We start from the raw sequence: 17,476 nt of genomic DNA on the forward strand, positions 1-17,476 counted from the left end.
ATTCATAAAGGGTGCGCCCCACTCTCCTCCTTCCAGGGTTGGTAGTAAAACCCTCCAGCCACCAGTTTCCTGCACTTCACCCAATTCCAAAAACCTCCTCAAAACTTACCTCTTTGACCATGCCTTCTGTCACATTTCCTAACTTTTCTCCCACTTGCTCGGTGTCTCCTGTAAAGCACCGAGGGAGGTTGGTTACATGAAGCATCGATATGGACGTAATTTGTTGCTGCTGCCATTGTATTTGTTTGACTGTGATCTGTTTTCTCTGCAGGAATGTTCTCCCTATTCTGCTCATTTGTTCGATGCAGAGGATCCAACAACCCCATTGAGAGAGTTGCCTGGTCTTTGTGGCGAATACTGCATTGAATTCTGGAATAAATGCAAGGCAACTGTGGCTCCCTTAGTGGGAAAAGGAAAGCTTCTGGAGCTCGTGTCCGACAGAGACAAATTCTGTGAAGTCTTACAGCTGCAAGACCCAGATTACTGTTTCCCCCACGTTCAGTCCAACAGGACTCTGAATAAGAACCTTGGGGTGGTGATGGCAGGCTCGGATGGCTGTCTCCAGCTGTGCCTGGAGGAACTAGCGAATGGCCTGCGCAATCCGGTGGCGATGGTCCATGCGAATGATGGAACTCATCGTTTTTTTATCGCGGAACAGATTGGCATCGTGTGGGCTTACCTGCCCAACCGGGCCAGGCTGGAGAGGCCGTTTTTGAACATTACTCAGGCGGTCTTAACTTCTCCCTGGGAAGGGGATGAGCGGGGATTTCTGGGTCTGGTATTTCACCCTAAGTTCAAGTACACAGGAAAGGTCTACGTATATTACTCTGTCGAGGTGCATTTTGAGGAGAAGATCAGAATCAGTGAGTTCAGAATTTCTTCTGGTGACATGAACATGTTGGATCACAGTTCTGAGAGGTGGGTGCGAATAATTAATTTTCAACTCTACACATGGACATCAAAAAACCCAGAAAAGGTCATTCAACCAATCCAGCCCACTCTCTCCAGAGCCCATATATAATTATTCTGCCACCAACCGGCACCACCCCCCCCCCCACCCCGCCCACCCCAACCCCTCCATAAGGAACACTAAAGGAATCAATTTCTACTACTGTGTTCCTAACACAGAGCATTGCACGTTGAGGGAACTTATCAGAATATTGAGCAGAGAGCATGGTCCGCCTGTCACAGCCTGCCCAATTTACTGTCCGTTTAAATTAACGGGCGGAAAGTCTCTCGGCTGTCTAAAGGTCACATGTTCCTTCGCACCTAATGTTCTGAGTGGCACTCACCAGTTTGCGGTGTTTTGCATCCAGAGTACAAAAGAGGAAATTTTTGCACGTACATTCCTTCTGCTTGTATTGTTGAGGGGACTGGATGGAACTTTGGGTTAGAACACTGTCTTTTCACCTCTTAATCTGAGTTGAATTCAGTCAGTCTAATGGGGTAAAGGTCCTATTTCTCTACCAGTAAAATATATTGAATTGAGTCTACAGTACAAAAAATTTGCACTAATTTGATAATCTCTCTCAGAGATGCTATACTGAGGTCTGGTGAAAATGCCCCTTCAGTGTGGTAGGGAATGGTCTTTTGAGGTTGAGATATGTAGAAGGAACCTGCATTCTTCCATGCTTTGGGGATCAAAGAAGTGGCACACTTTCCATTTTGGGTGCCAGGTTCCAGGGTCAAGTGCTGTCGGATCAGATATAGCACAGCCTGTACACCTGGCCACAATCTACCTTGACCCAAATGTGGGGAAAGCTACTTCCACTGAGACATTTATTGTCCCTACACCAGCCCTTGTGGTGTCTCTGAGTGAGACAACCAGTTCAATGTCAATATGTGGCCAGTTTTGTGGTATTGATCTGAGGAATTGAGTTGAAATGACCCAGATTCATGGAATCCCCACAGCCACTCTGGGCTGGCTCTGAACTGAAAGGGCAGTATGCTAACCCATCCAGCCCCTCTTCTGCCTCTCTATAGGTTTTCCTGAACTGTGCACAAATCATTGGTGAAGAGGGGATGCAGCAAATCTATTTCCAAACTTCTGCCAATGCCATTAGTAAGCCAACAACTAATAGTGCGCGAGAAGTCCAGGATGAGTGGAGCAATGATCTAGAGATCGAGATGAATTGTGTTGGACCTGCAGAAGCTGCCAGTTGAAAGGACTGATTCCTTATTTGTGTGACTATCTGGAGATCGGCTTGGATGAGGAAGTGAAAAAACTTGAGGACTACATTACCAACTAGAAATGGCTGAGAATGGCATGAGGGGGCAGCTGTTTGACAAACACAGCCTGGGGAACAGCGACTCACTGGTCATTCCTCTCTTCATGGTGAAATGACTAGTGTCTGCTCAGCTTGACTGAGAGGAAGGGTGCAGAGGAGATTTACGAGGATGTTGCCAGGACTGGAGAATCTTAGCTATGAGGAAAGATTGGATTGTTTTCTTTGGAAAAGAGGAGGCTGAGTGGAGATTTAATTGAGGTGTATAAAATTGAAGGATCTAGATAGAGTGGATAGGAAGGACCTAGGGCTAGATTTTCAGTTGCTTGCGCCAGCAGTTAGCGCCTTAAGAGAAGTGATTTTCGGGCGCTATTCGTGTAGCGCCCGGGCGCAGCGCAGTTTGCGCCCCGCCCCAAATTAAGTTGCCCGTTAGCGCCAGCGCAAAGTTTAGCGCCCGCCCGGATGCGCGCGCAGAAAATGACGTCACATCCTCGTGCAACGCCCTTTGGCCGCCCCGAATCCAAACTTCAGTCGGACCGCCCCATTCTGCGGCTGGCGTCCAGAGCGTTTGTAAAATGGAACGCAACACACCCTGGGGAGCGCAAATTAAAGGGCACTCCTCCTGCACTATAAACGGCAGTCTGCATGTGTTGTGTGGAAGGATCCAGTGTGTTGTTGTGAACAGTTCCTCCTCCTCCTCCTCCTCCTCCTCCTCCAAAAACACATGCACCCTTCCCCTTTAAGAGCTCACTGGCACCAGAGTGTCTGCCGTGCGCTGCGCCCGAGCTCGGGCGCTGCGCTCTGCACCGCCGGCTTAGCACCTAAAGATAGTAGTGGAACGCCTCTTTTAGCGCTCCACCAACCTCTTAGGGCGAAGCCACTGAATTTCCGGCAACGGGGCGCTACTTTGGGGCGGGCGCTAACTTCGGGCGGGCGCTAAGGTTAGCGCCCCAAAACTGTCTATACTGAAAATCTAGCCCCTAGTTCCCTTAGCAGAGAGGTCAATAACCAGGGGGCACAGATTTAAAGTGATTGGTAGAAGGATTAGAGGGGAGTTGAGGAGAACTTCTTTCACCCAGAGGGTGGTGGGGGTCTGGAACTCACTGCCTGAAAGGGTGGTAGAGGCAGAAACCCTCATCACATTTAAAAAGTACTTGGATATGCACTTGAGGTGCCGTAACCTACAGGGCTACGGACCAAGAGCTGGAATGTGGGATTAGGCTGGAGAGCTCTTTTTCGGCCGACAGGGACACGATGGGCCGAATGGCCTCCTTCTGTGCTGTAAATTTCTATGATTCTATGAGGAACTCACGGTCCCAATTATGGAATGTCAACATAGCGTGCCCCACATGCAGCCAATAAAAGCCTTAATTTTGTTTGAAAGACATTGGATTCTTTTCTTTTCTAAGTTATTGTCAACTTTCACCAGAAGTCCTATTTTTACAGGATCATTCTGGAGGTGGACGAGCCAGCATCGAACCATAATGGAGGTCAGCTCCTTTTTGCAGACGATGGCTATCTCTACATTTTCACCGGAGATGGCGGAATGGCTGGTGATCCTTTCGGGAAATACGGAAACGCTCAAAACAAGTAAAGTATTATTTCTTTCATTCCTTACAGTTTCAGCAATACTTTTTCTGAAGGGAGTCATGTGACAGGATAGTTTTATGAAACATTGGGAGTGAAGTTCAACCTGGGGCGGAAGCGCAAAACGGGCGGTAGCTGATCAGCCGCTCGGAATACACCCCTGCGGGAATTTGCTTTCCATCGGCGCTCCCGCGGAAGTTGAACTTCACCCCCAGTGCTCTTTGATGAGTGTCTGTAAGCTATTCAACTGTGAAAGGCATCAATGCCAAGCCCAATGCCGAACTCCCCTGACAGCACTGGTTACTGCATAGCAAGTAGGAGCAATGTTTGCTCCCTGCTCGAGGAACTGTAGCCAATTCGAGCACCTTTACCGCCGCCCCATTCGAGATCGGTTAGTGCGGCACAGACCACTAACTGAGCCAGTATAAGTGCTAAATGCTGCGCTGTTTTGGTTGCTACGCAAGCAGATCCTTCCTAATTCCCCTACACCCACCTAAAATGATGTGTTACAAAGGGAAAAGGCACTTCTACTTCACCATAAATTTGTCTGGTTTAGTGGACACTCTATGTTGAGATTTTGCGTTGTTTTTGTCCTTTCTTTTGAACGTACCAGTAATTCATTCCCTCTCTCTCAATCTCCTTTAGAGATGGCAGTTGGATGAGTGTGATTAAAGACAACTTTTTTTCACCACAGATGTGGTTTCATCCAGGTCTGGCCACTAAGGTTGTGGGTTCAAGTCCCACTCCAGAGACTTGAGCACATAAATCTAAGAAGTCACACAACACCAGGTGAAAGTCCAACAGCTTTATTTGAAATCATAAGCTTTCGGAGCGCTGCTCCTTCGTCAGGTGAAGTGGAGAAATGCATAAAGGCACAGCTTATATAGTCAGAGAATAATGTCAGATGTTTACAGGTAATCTTTGATGCGCTATCAATTACTCATAAAAGACTGAGAGTTAAGAGAGTAACTAAAGGCTTTTATTAACAAAAGAATGAAGGTCTGCCTCGAGTGGTCGACCGGTCCAGAATACAAAGGGCTGGGGAGCAGTCACCTTTATACTAGGACTTGTGGGAGGAGTCAGCCGAGGCATGTCCAGGCATGTACACAGTGGAATACAAACAGTGGTTTAGCACATTCACCCCTTGTTTAAAATTGAGTCCGGCGGGGTGAAGTGTATTAAAAGTTAGTGTATTGGAGTCTCTCCGGAGGTCTTGTCTGCCGCTGTGATCGGCGTGGCGACGGCAGGGGTAGTGGAGCTTCCGGCGTTGAGTCCTGCGTAGGCTGTGGCACAGGCGTGTCGTCCTCGTAGATGTCGAGCGGGTCGCGGGGCCCAGGCCTGCCGTCTGCTGGGGCTGGATATCGGGTCGTGGGGGGGGGTGGTACTGAGTAGTGGGTTACTGCGGCCCCCGAGGGTGCAAGGTCTCTTATGGAGACTGTGTCCTCCCGCCCGTCCGGGTATGCAATGTAAGCATACTGGGGGTTGGCGTGGAGGAGGTCGACCCTCTCGACCAGGGGGTCCATTTTATGGGTCCTCACGTGTCTTCTCAGTAGGACCGGCCCTGGGGATGTCAGCCATGGCGGTAGCGATGTCCCCGATGTGGACTTCCTTGGGAAGACAAACATTTTCTCATGAGGGGTGGCGTTAGTGGCAGTGCAGAGCAGTGACCGAATAGAGTGGAGCGCATCGGGGAGCACATCCTGCCAGCGGGAGGTTGGAAGGCCCCTAGACTTTAAGGCTAACAGGGCGGCCTTCCAAACTGTCGCATTTTCTCTTTCCACCTGTCCATTCCCCCGGGGGTTGTAACTGGTGGTCCTGCTTGTGGCAATACCCCTAGTTAGCAGGTACTGACGGAGTTCGTCACTCATAAACGATGAGCCCCGGTCGCTATGGATATAGCTGGGGAAACCAAACAGGGTGAAGAGGTCGTTCAGACATTTAATGACCGTGGCACTGGTCATGTCCGGGCAGGGGATGGCGAACGGGAAACGGGAGTACTCATCAATAATATTGAGGAAGTACACATTGCGGTCGGAGGAGGGGAGAGGCCCTTTAAAATCAACGCTCAGGCGCTCGAAGGGGCGAGTGGCTTTTATCAGGTGGGCCCTGTCTGGTCTATAAAAGTGCGGTTTGCACTCAGCGCAGACTTGGCAGTTCCTGGTCATGGTCCTGACCTCCTCAATAGAGTAAGGCAGGTTGCGGGCCTTGATGAAGTGGAAGAACCTGGTGACCCCCGGGTGGCAGAGGTCATTGTGGAGGGCCCGCAGTCTATCGATCTGCACGCTGGCGCAGGTGCCACTCGATAGCGCATCCGGGGGTTCATTGAGCTTCCCGGGCCGGTACAAGATCTCGTAATTGTAGGTGGAAAGTTCGATTCTCCACCTCAAGATCTTGTCATTTTTGATTTTGCCCCTCTGCTTGTTGTTAAACATGAAAGCAACTGAACGCTGGTCAGTGAGCAGGGTAAATCGTTTCCCCGGCCAGGTAGTGCCTCCAATGACGCACAGCCTCCACAATCGCCTGGGCCTCCTTCTCAACAGCGGAGTGTCTGGTCTCCGGGCCTTGGAGGGTTCGTGAAAAGAAGGCCACGGGTCTCCCCGCCTGATTGAGGGTAGCGGCCAGGGCAAAGTCGGACGCGTCGCTTTCCACCTGGAAGGGGATGGATTCGTCCACTGCGTGCATGGTGGCTTTGGCAATGTCCTCCTTGATACGGTGGAAGGCTAAGCGGGCCTCTGCCGTCAAGGGAAAAGAGGTGGACTTGATCAGCGGACGGGCCTTATCCGCATAGTAGGGGACCCACTGGGCGTAATAGGAGAAAAACCCTAGGCACCTCTTCAGGGCCTTGAGGCAGTGGGGCAGTGGGAGTTCCATAAGGGGATGCATCCGGTCGGGGTCGGGGCCGATGACTCCGTGTTCCACAACACAGCCAAGGATGGCGAGGCGGTTTGTGCGGAATATGCACTTCTCCTTGTTATATGTCAGGTTCAGGAGTTGGGCGGTGCGGAGGAATTTTTCGAGGTTTGCGTCATGGTCCTGCAAGTCACGGCCGCAGATGGTCACATTGTCCAGATATGGGAAAGTGGCCTGCAACGCATTTTGATCTACCATCCGGTCCATCTCCCTTTGGAAGACGGAGACCCCATTGGTGACGCCAAAGGGAACCCTAAGGAAGTGATAGAGGCGGCCGTTTGCCTCAAAGGCAGTATACTGGCGGTCCACAGGGCAGATAGGGAGCTGGTGGTACGCTGATTTCAGGTCAATGGTCGAGAAGACGCGGTACTGCGCGATCTGGTTGACCATATCAGCTATGCGGGGGAGTGGGTAGGCGTCCAGCAGGGTGTAGCGATTTATTGTCTGGCTGTAGTCGATGACCAGGCGCTGCTTCTCGCCGGTCTTAATGACCACAACCTGGGCTCACCAGGGGCTGGTGCTGCCCTCAATAATCCCTTCCTTCAGGAGCCGCTCCACTTCAGTTTTAATGAAAACCCTGTCCCCGGCACTGTATCGCCTGCTCTTTGTGGCGATGGGCTTACAGTCGGGGGTGAGGTTAGCAAACAGTGGGGGGGGGGTGACTCTGAGTGTGGAGAGGTTGCACCTGGTGCGCGGCGGGCAATTTGGAAGCTGCTGGCTGCGGACTGTGAGTGGGGGTAGGGGTCCACTGTACGCCATCGTAACACTTTTAAGGTGGCACTGAAAATCTAACCCCAGCAGGATGGCAGCGCAGAGGTCGGGCAGGACCAGAAGTTTAAAATGATCGTACACAGTCCCGTCTACTACGAGTGTCACCACGCAGTAGCCGCCGATGTCCGCCGACTGGGACTCGGAGGCCATAGAAATCCACTGGTGCGCAGGCAGGACTGGGAGAGAGCAACGCCGCACCGTGTCGGGGTGGATGAAGCTCTCCGTGCTCCCAGAGTCAAAAAGGCAGATTGTATCGTGACCATTTACCTTAATGTCCATTGTGGAACTGGCCAGCTGGTGCGGTCTCGCTTGGTCCAGTGTAACGGATGCCAGCGTAGGGGTCGGTGTGTCGCTGCGGGTATCAGATGAGGCGGTGTTGGGGGCCTGCTGCGTTCCGGCTGTCATCCAAGATGGCGGCGTCCATGATCCCCATGTGGCTGGAGGCGTCCAAAATGGCTGCTGTACCGGTGGTTCGCACATGGCCGGGGAGGCCCAAGATGGCAGCCCGCATGGCCCACACGCGGCGCTGCTGGGGTTCGGGGTGGCTTTGGCCCTGCAGATGCTAGCGTAGTGTCCCTTCTTCCCGCAGCCCGAGCAGATCGCGTTTTTCGCCGGGCAGCGCGCTCTGGGGTGTTTTGCCTGGCCACAGAAGTAGCATTTCTGGCCTTGGGGCACTGCTGTCTGGCCTTGGGACACTGCTGCGGTAGTTGGGCCGTTGCTGGGATGTGGCTGGGGTGGCACGGCGCTATGAGGCGGTCCTACCGTGTCCCAGGCTGTCATTCCCCGCAGCGTCCACGGTGCAGAGGAGTAGGCATCCATGCCCCGGTAGGCTGCATCCAATGATAGTGCGAGTTCAGAGGCCTTGTTGAGGTCGAGGTCACTCTGCTCCAACAGTCGCTGTCGGGTGTAATTGGATCTGTGGCCCGCTACAAAAGCGTCCCGGATAAGTTCCTCTGTGTACACAGCGGCCTTTACATCCTTACAACCACAGGCCCGGCCAAGCACAGACAGTGCCTGAAGGTATTCCACGGTCGATTCCCCAGGTTGTTGTTTACGACTCCCCAGAAGTTGCCTGGCGTACACTTCGTTCACTGGGCGCGTGTACTGGTCCTTGAGGAGCTTGATAGCGTCCGCGTATGAGGTCGCGTCTTGGATGACCGAGTACACTCGGTGGTTCACTTTGGAGGTCAGGACATCCAGTTTGTCCTCGTCCGATTTGATTGCTGCGGAGGCGGTCAGGAATTTTTCGAAACACTTAAGCCAGTGAGTAAACTTGGTGGATGAGTCCGCCTCCCGATGATCTAAGTCCAGGCATGCTGGTGTGAGGATCTTCTCCATTATAAAAATTTTGTTAATAAAATTGATGCGCTATCAATTACTCATAAAAGACTGAGAGTTAAGAGAGTAACTAAAGGCTTTTATTAACAAATGAATGAAGGTCTGCCTCGAGTGGTCGACCGGTCCAGAATACAAAGGGCTGGGGAGCAATCACCTTTATACTAGGACTTGTGGGAGGAGTCAGCCGAGGCATGTCCAGGCATGTACACAGTGGAATACAAACAGTGGTTTACCACACTTGCCAACTGCCATTTATCACACCTCGGCAGAGAGATAATCACAGCAATCAAAGGTGTGAATGGTGTCCAAACAGGTCAGTCAGGAAAACATTACATCAAAGAACAATGAGGTGGGGTCACAAGGGGTCAAATATTCCAGATGCTGGGGTCTGTATGAAAAACAAAAAAACAGACAAAAAACATTTTTTTTGTTGTTGCTGGAAATCACAGCAGCTTCTCTCTACACAGATGCGGCCGGACCTGCTGTGATTTCCAGCAAAAAAAATGTTTTTTGTCTGTTTTTTTGTTTTTCATACAGACCCCAGCATCTGCAACATTTGACCCCTTGTGACCCCACCTCATTGTTCTTTGATGTAATGTTTTCCTGACTGACCTGTTTGGACACCATTCACACCTTTGATTGCTGTGATTATCTCTCTGCCGAGGTGTGATAAATGGCAGTTAGAAAGATTACCTGTAATCATCTGGCATTATTCTCTGACTATATAAGCTGTGTCTTTATGCATCTCTCCACTTCACCTGATGAAGGAGCAGCGCTCCGAAAGCTTGTGATTTCAAATAAAGCTGTTGGACTATAACCTGGTGTTGTGTGACTTCTTACATTTGTCCACCCCAGTCCAACACCGGCATCTCCACACCACATAAATCTCGGCAGACGCTCCAGTGCAGTGCTGAGGGAATGCTGCACTGTCGGAGGTGCCGTCTTTCGGATGAGACGTTAAACCGAGGCCCCGTCTGCCCTCTCAGGTGGACGTAAAAGATTCCATGGCCACTATTTCAAAGAAGAGGAGGGGGCGTTCTCCGTGGTGTCCTGGGGCCAATATTTACCCCTCAACCAGCATAATAAAAACAGATGATCTGGTCATTATCACATTGCTGTTTGTGGGAGCTTGCTGTGCGCAACTTGGCTGCTGCGTTTCCCACATTACAACAGTGACTACACTCCAAAAGTACTTCATTGGCTGTAAAGCACTTTGAGACGTCCGGTGGTTGTGAAAGGCGCTATAGAAATGCAAGTCTTTCTTTCTATACAATTATTGACTCTGCAGACTACTTCATCAGGCCATTGGGTGGGTTTATAGTGAGAATCAAAAACTTAGAAAATTCTAACCTAACTTGTTTCTCTCTTTCACCAAACCATAATGAACTCTGCAATATTATTTATCATTACCAAAGAGCTCTTGCCTATCAACAAGGAGGGACTTCTGTCTGACCCACTGACCCACCACTGACTCCAGTGACGTTTATAGGGCCAGCCTTATTTAAATTTTTTTTGGCAAGCTCCCAACAGGATTGCCACCGGCGCTGGGGAGCTCACTGTTGGGTGGGGGGTTGTTGGAGGGGGGAGGTGAGGGGTTGTGGGGTGGTGGGGGGGTACGACTACTGCGGCTGGAGTCGGACACCTGCAGCAGATTAAATAGGACAGGTAGACTCACCAAAGAAAAATATTTTGGAATCTCGGTTTACATGAATGAACCTGCTGTGCTGGATGGCCCCTGAATTTATTGTGCTCACCTCTGTGGAGGTTTAAACGTTCGGAAGTGTTGGGCCTTTCCTAGCAATGCTACATGCGAAGGTCCAGATTTGACAGCAACAACACCACCAGCTTGCATTGTACGGTGTCTGTAACATAGAAAAACAACCCAAGGTGCTTCACAGCGGTGTAATCAGACATGTCTGACCACTGAGATAAAAAAAATATTACCAGGGGTGACCAAAGACTTGGTAATCAAGGTGGGTTTTAAGGTGGGCTTTAGGGAGGGAAGAGGCAACTGAAAGCATGGCCCCAATGATGGGTCGAAGGGGGGAAGAAAGGCCCGAGTCAGAGGAATGGAGATAGAGACGTACGAGGCCGTGAAGGGATTTGAACACAATGGGCTGGATTTTCATTGAGGAGGTGGGTAGGAGGCGGGACTACAACTGTCGGGGTTGTAGTCCCGCCTCCATCGAGTTGTAGCCAACCCATGCGATTTTGACTTGATTGACCCCAGCGGGCTCAGCAGGCCAATTAAGGGCCACCCGGCAACAGGTGACGTCACAGATTGATATTTCATCTGTCAAGACCTTTTGACAGATGAAATATCAGCGTTTGACAGCTCTTTGAAGCTATCAAACACTGACAATCTGTACACTAAGTTAATTCCTTCCTCTCAGGCTGATTTAGAGATCTCTCCAGAACAGAAAGCTGAATGCTGCAATTTTTGACACCTGGCGGCCATTCTGCTTTCTGTGCCGGTGAGATGAGGGACTCCTGAGACCTGAAGGAAGGAAGGCTGTAAAGGTAAGTAAAGGTAAGTAAAACTTCTTTAAACACTTTACACACACCAAACACACTTACCTCTGCACTCATGCACCTATCACTCACCTGAACACCGAACATCTCGAACCCTCCAAGCCCTTCATCCCGATGGCCCGCCTCGCTAACTTGCTGTGGTTTGGAGCCGTCAGGAATCCCACATTTCACCAATGAAAATAGGGATTAGGCTAAAAACTGCCTGTTAGCTACTTGTTAACAGGCAGTTAATTGGCACTAATCCCCTTCCCGCCTCGGGGAGGCGGCTCCCAGTGCGGGTTGGGTATCCGCCTCCTTTGAAACTGGCATGGAGGCGGGTTGGGGGCGGAATGGGTTCGTGCACCCTGATTTCAGGATTTTAACCCCCCACACGCCTCCAATCCCACCTCCACGGCCCAATGAAAATCCTGCCCAATGTGAATTTTAAATTGGACACGTGCTCCTCCCGGCTCCATATTAAGTACGTGAGGACAGGGACAGGAACCATCGCCCCATCAGCATAGACGGGACACCAGTGGAAGTCGTCAGTTGCTTCCGATTCCTGGGACTGCAGATCTCTGATGACCTGGCCTGGAACCATAATACTGAGGCTATGCTGAAGAAGGCACACCAGCGCCTTTACCCTCTACGGTGCCTGAGGAAATGCGGCATAAGCACACAGTGGCTTGTGAACTTTTACCGCGGCACCATAGAGAGTGTCCTGATGAGTGGTGTCAATGTGTGCTATGGTAACACCACTGCACAGAACAAGAAAGCCATCCAGAGAGTTGTGAATACGGCAGAAAAGATCATCGGGTGCGCACTTCCGTCCATCGAGGAGATCTTCCAGACCAGGTGCCGGAACAAGGCCCGCTCCATCATCCAGGACCCCAATCACCCTGGGCACAAACTGTTCTCCCTCCTGTGGTCCGGACGTCGGTACCGCAGCACCCGAACCAGGACCAGCAGGCTTAAGAACAGTTTCTATCCACAGGCAGTGCGCCTACTGAACTGCTAATTGCACTGCCCCATATATTATAGTTATATGTTTATGTAAATATATATATTATACTTATATTACCATATATTTATCATATTACATTACTATTATTTCCAGTGGTAATTGAGGCTTTTTTGCACTATTCATCATATCCTGCAACTTGGACTGTTATTGCTATACTTTCTGCTTATTTGCTTATTGTTTTTATTTGTACTTGTTTTTATTTTTTGCTTTTATATTATATGCTTGTATTGTGGGAGTGAGTGGGGAGTAAGCATTCCATTGTACTAGTTACATATGGCAATAAAATGATCTTGAATCTTGAATCTTGATGTGCGAGTGGGACTTGCTGCGGATTCGGGTATTGGACAGCAGAGTTTTGGGCTGAAGTTTACGGAAGGTGGAAAGTAGAAGGCCGGCCAGGAGAGCCTTGGCATAAGCAAGTCTGAAGGTGACAAAGGCATGGAGGAAGGTTTCTGTAGCATAGGGACTGAGGCAGGGGGCAGGAGTGGGTGAGGCAAGATGGTAATGTCAACAAATACAATGCAGGATGTCACTCTATGATTATTCATTTATTTAAATGCACCCACCTAAATATGGAAGTGACACTGGAAAATATGTCAGAGGCAAAAATGGGGCTGGATCCAATTTAACAATTTTCTGCCCAATTTCCCGCCCCATTACTGCCACTAAGGCTGCAGAAATAGTTCAGGAAATCCCGCCTACCGTGTCTTTATTGAAAACTTTTTACCCAGACCTTCCCTCCTTGCTTAAATAATGGTGTGGTCCTTCCAGGATTCCCTCCTTCAAATTAACCTTTTTCTCTGCTATTGTTTTATCTCTTTGATGCCCATTGATGCTGGTAAATAAGAGATTCCGCCTTCCCAACCCTAAAGAACATATTACAGAATGAACAAGCAATGTCAAATTTGAAATGCAAAGTGTTACTTGTCACAGTTGCAAAGTAATCTCTGTCTCCACCACCCCCCCCCCCCCCTCTCCAGGTCAGCCTTACTGGGCAAAGTGCTTCGGATTGATGTCAACAATAATAATCGTGGTCCTCTTTATAAGATTCCACCAGACAATCCGTTCGTCCGGGACCCGGAAGCACGGCCGGAGGTTTATGCCTACGGCGTACGGAATATGTGGCGATGCTCCGTGGATCGCGGTGACCCTCAAACAAAGGACGGCAAAGGAAGGATCTTCTGTGGAGATGTGGGACAGAACAAGTTTGAGGAAGTGGACATTATTGAGAAAGGGAAAAACTATGGCTGGAAAGCGAGAGAAGGGTTTTCATGCTACGACAAGAAGCTCTGTGCAAATTCCTCGCTGAGTGAGAAACTATTTTTTTTAATGCTCATCTAAGGTCCTAACAGCCACACAAACCTTGGCATCATCCAGATCTTTGCGATCCTGTTTCTACTCTATGTCTTTCAGTTCTCGCGAAGGTTCTGCAGCCCAAATGTTTCTCTTCACAGACGCTGACAGATCTGCTTTATATTTCCAGTAATTTCTGTTTTGATTTCACCCATTCAACACTTGCAATGTTTTCCATTTTATCAAAGCTGTTCCCTACACTGTGCTTTGCTAATAATTCATTCCACAACTCCATTACCTTTTGGGTGGAAAGATTTTGCCTGACTTTCCTCCTTTTTAACTTCTTCTCCCTAGTATTTGAGCCTTTTATCACAGGGAATAATTTGATGCAGCAACTTTGTCAAAACAACCCCATAGTAAATAATGAACATGTCAGATTTTGTGAGTATTTATAAAAAATAATGGACCCTGCGTATAATGGCAACGCCTGTGTATAGTTAGCACCTTGAGCATGGAGCAATGTACCAAGGTGCTTTACAGAGGAAATTATAGTGAATGTATTATAGAAGGGCAGCACATCTAATAGGGTTTAGCCATCCCTATGGCTATTCCCTACGGTTATTCCATGTGGCTATTCCCTATGGTTATTCCTGGTGGCTATTCCCTATGGTTATTTCCTGTGGTTATTCCCTATGGCTATTCCCTATAATATACAGGTATCCTTACCCGGTCTGGCCTATGCGTGACTCCAGGCCCACAGCAATGCGGTTGACTCTTAACTGCCCTCTGAAATGGCCGAGCAAACCACTCAGTTGTAACAAACCGCTACAGAAAACAATAATAAGGACAAAACCGGATGGACCACCCGGCATCGACCTTGGTACCGACTTAGGACATGACAACGGCAAACCCAGCCCAGGCGACCCTGCAAAGTCCTCCTCGCTAACATCTGGGGACTTGTGCCAAAATTGGGAGAGCTGTCCCACAGACTAGTCAAGCAACAGCCTGACATAATCATACTCACAGAATCATACCTTTCAGCCAATGTCCCAGACTCCTCCATCACCATCCCTGGGTATGTCCTGTCCCACCGGCAGGGGTGGTGGCACAGTGGGATACAGTTGGGAAGGAGTGGCCGTGGGAGCCCTCAACATTGACTCCAGACCCCATGAAATCTCATGGCTTCAAGTCAAGCATGGGTAAGGAAACCTCCTGCTGATTACCACCTACCGCCCTCCCTCAGCTGATGAATCAGTACTCCTCCATGTTGAGCAACACTTGGAAGAAGCACTGAGGGCAGCAAGGGCACAGAATGTACTCTGGGTGGGGGACTTCAATGTCCATCTCCAAGAGTGGCTCGGTAGCACCACTACTGACTGAGCTGGCCGAGTTCTGAAGGACGTAGCTGCCAGTCTAGGCCTGCGACAGGTGGTGAGTAAACCAACACGAGGGAAAAACCTACTTGACCTCGTCCTCACCAATCTACCTGTCGCAGATGCATCTGTCCATGACAGTACTGGTAGCAGTGACCACCGCACTGTCCTTGTGAAGACAAAGTCCCATCTTCGTGTTGTGTGGCACTACCACCGTACTAAATGAGATAGATTCAGAACAGATCTAGCAGCTCAAAACTGGGCATCCATGAGGCGCTGTGGACCATCAGCAGCAGCAGAATTGTATTCCACCACAACCTGTAACCTCATGGCCCAGCATATCCCTCACTCTACCATTACAATCAAGCCAGGGGACCAATCCTGGTTCAACAAGTAGAAGAGCATGCAGGGAGCAGCACCAGGTGTACCTAAAAATGAGGTGCCAACCTGGGGAAGCTGAAACACAGGACTACATGCATGCTAAAAAGCAGAAGCAGCATGCTATAGACAGGGCTAAGCGATCCCACAAGCAATGGAACAGATCAAAGCTCTGCAGTCCTGCCACATTCAGTCATGAATGGTGGTGGACAATTAAACAACTAACGGGAGGAGGACGCCCCATGAACATCCCCATCCTCAATGATAGTGGAGCCCAGCACGCGAGTGCAAAAGACGAGGAGCAGGAGTAGACCATTCGGCCCCTCGAGCCTGCTCCGCCATTCAAGGAGATCATGGCTGATCTGATCTTGGCCTTAACTCCACTTTCCCGCCCATTCCCCAATACCCTTGACACCCCTGTAGTCAAAAATATGTCAATCTCCGCCTTGAATATATTTAATGACTCCGCCTCCACAGCTCTCTGGGGTAGAGAATTCCAAAGATTCATGACCTCAGAGAGAAGAAATTCCTCCTCATTTCCATCTTAAAAGGGCGACCCCTTATTCTGAACCTATGCCCCCTAGTTCTAGATTCCCCCACGAGGGGAAACATCCTCTCAGCATCTACCCTGTCAATCCCCCTCAGAATCTTGCATGTTTCAATAAGATCACCTCTCATTCTTCTAAACTCCAATGAATATAGGCCCAACCTGCTCAACCTTTCCTCATAAGACAACCCCTTTATTCCAAGAATCAATCCAGTGAACCTTCACAGGACTGCCTCCAATGCAAGTGCATCCCTCCTTAATTAAAGAGACCAAAACTGTATAGTATAGGGAATAGGAGGCCCTGTTAATATAGGGAACAGCAGTCCCTCGGTATGTTATTGGGGAATAGCAGCTCGTGTGGATATTACAGCGAAAGCAGTCCCTGTGTGTTTTTTAGAAACCATGGAAGTTTACAGCACAGAAGGAGGCCATTCGGGCCATTGTCTGTGCCGACACTTTACTCGCACAATCCATAAGCACTGCCCTGCACTCTCCCCATAACCTGCGTCAAATAGTTATTCAGTTTTCTCTTAAAAGATGCAATGGTCTGCCTCAATCACTCCCTGTGGCAAAGCATTCCATGCTCCAACAACCTGTGCAAAGAAATCAAAACCTCACTCTGTCAATGAGCAATTTAAATCGATGACCCCTCAATGCTGACCTCCCAATCAGAGGAAATAGCCTTTCTCATTCACTTTATCAAAACTTTAAACAAGTTTTAAAACTTCTATTAAATCTCCTCTTGGCCTTCCCTCCTCCAATGGAAATGGTCTCAAGATCTCTCCTCATAACTTTAGTTTCCCATCACTGGCGTCCTCCTGGTGAATCTACGCTGTACAGGGCTTTACTGTCCTTTGTATAGTGGTGTCTTCAAAACTACACACAGTACTTTCACTGTGTTTAACTGTGGCCTAACCAATGTTAGGTATAAGTTCATCATTACTGTTTTAGTCTTGTACTCTATGCCTCCTATTTATAAAACCCAATCACAGTCGACCTGCAATCACACTTTCAAGGAATTATATATTTGAATGCCATGGTCCGTCTATTCATCCACATCCTTCATTGTCATTCATTGTAAATATGTTGCCATTGCCTGATTCTTCTCCAACAATGTACAGTCTTACTTATTCACATTAATACCACCTCCCCATTCTGCTAACCTGTCTATTGAAGTATCTTATGGCTCCTTTTTGCTGTAAATCCCCTACTTATGCGTCATTGCAAATTTCAAAATTGTGTTCCCTATATAAGACACAATATAAGAATATAAGAAATAGGAGCAGGAGTCGGCCATTTGGCCCCTCGAGCCTGCTCCGCCATTCTCAATAAGATCATGGCTGATCTTCTACCTCAACTCCACCTTCCCGCACTATCCCCATATCCCTTAATATACTGAGAACGAAAGTGGACCCAGCACTGACCCCTGGGGTACAGCATTTCCAACCCTTCCAAGCCTTCTCCAATCCGAGCAACACTCTAACTCCATCAACCAAATTTCTATCAGTGCTGCTACATT

The 17,476-nt window shown here is 49.2% G+C and overlaps 1 protein-coding gene across 2 annotated transcripts in view; it reads left to right on the top strand.

Annotated features, from left to right (window-relative positions):
• The window catches only part of LOC147109033 (HHIP-like protein 1), a 78,474-nt gene that overhangs the window by 35,462 nt on the left and 25,536 nt on the right, over positions 1 to 17,476 (top strand). For both annotated transcript variants that reach the window (XM_086002595.1, XM_086002594.1), the window contains exons 2-4: positions 272 to 918; positions 3,672 to 3,815; positions 13,347 to 13,675. In XM_086002595.1, coding sequence (XP_085858721.1) covers positions 272 to 918; positions 3,672 to 3,815; positions 13,347 to 13,675 — 1,120 coding nt within the window. The remainder of the gene's footprint in view (positions 1 to 271; positions 919 to 3,671; positions 3,816 to 13,346; positions 13,676 to 17,476) is intronic.

This window comes from Somniosus microcephalus, chromosome 12 (assembly GCF_052327205.1).
Source record: "Somniosus microcephalus isolate GS21.2 chromosome 12, FLI_Smic_1.0, whole genome shotgun sequence".
NCBI lineage: Eukaryota > Metazoa > Chordata > Chondrichthyes > Squaliformes > Somniosidae > Somniosus > Somniosus microcephalus.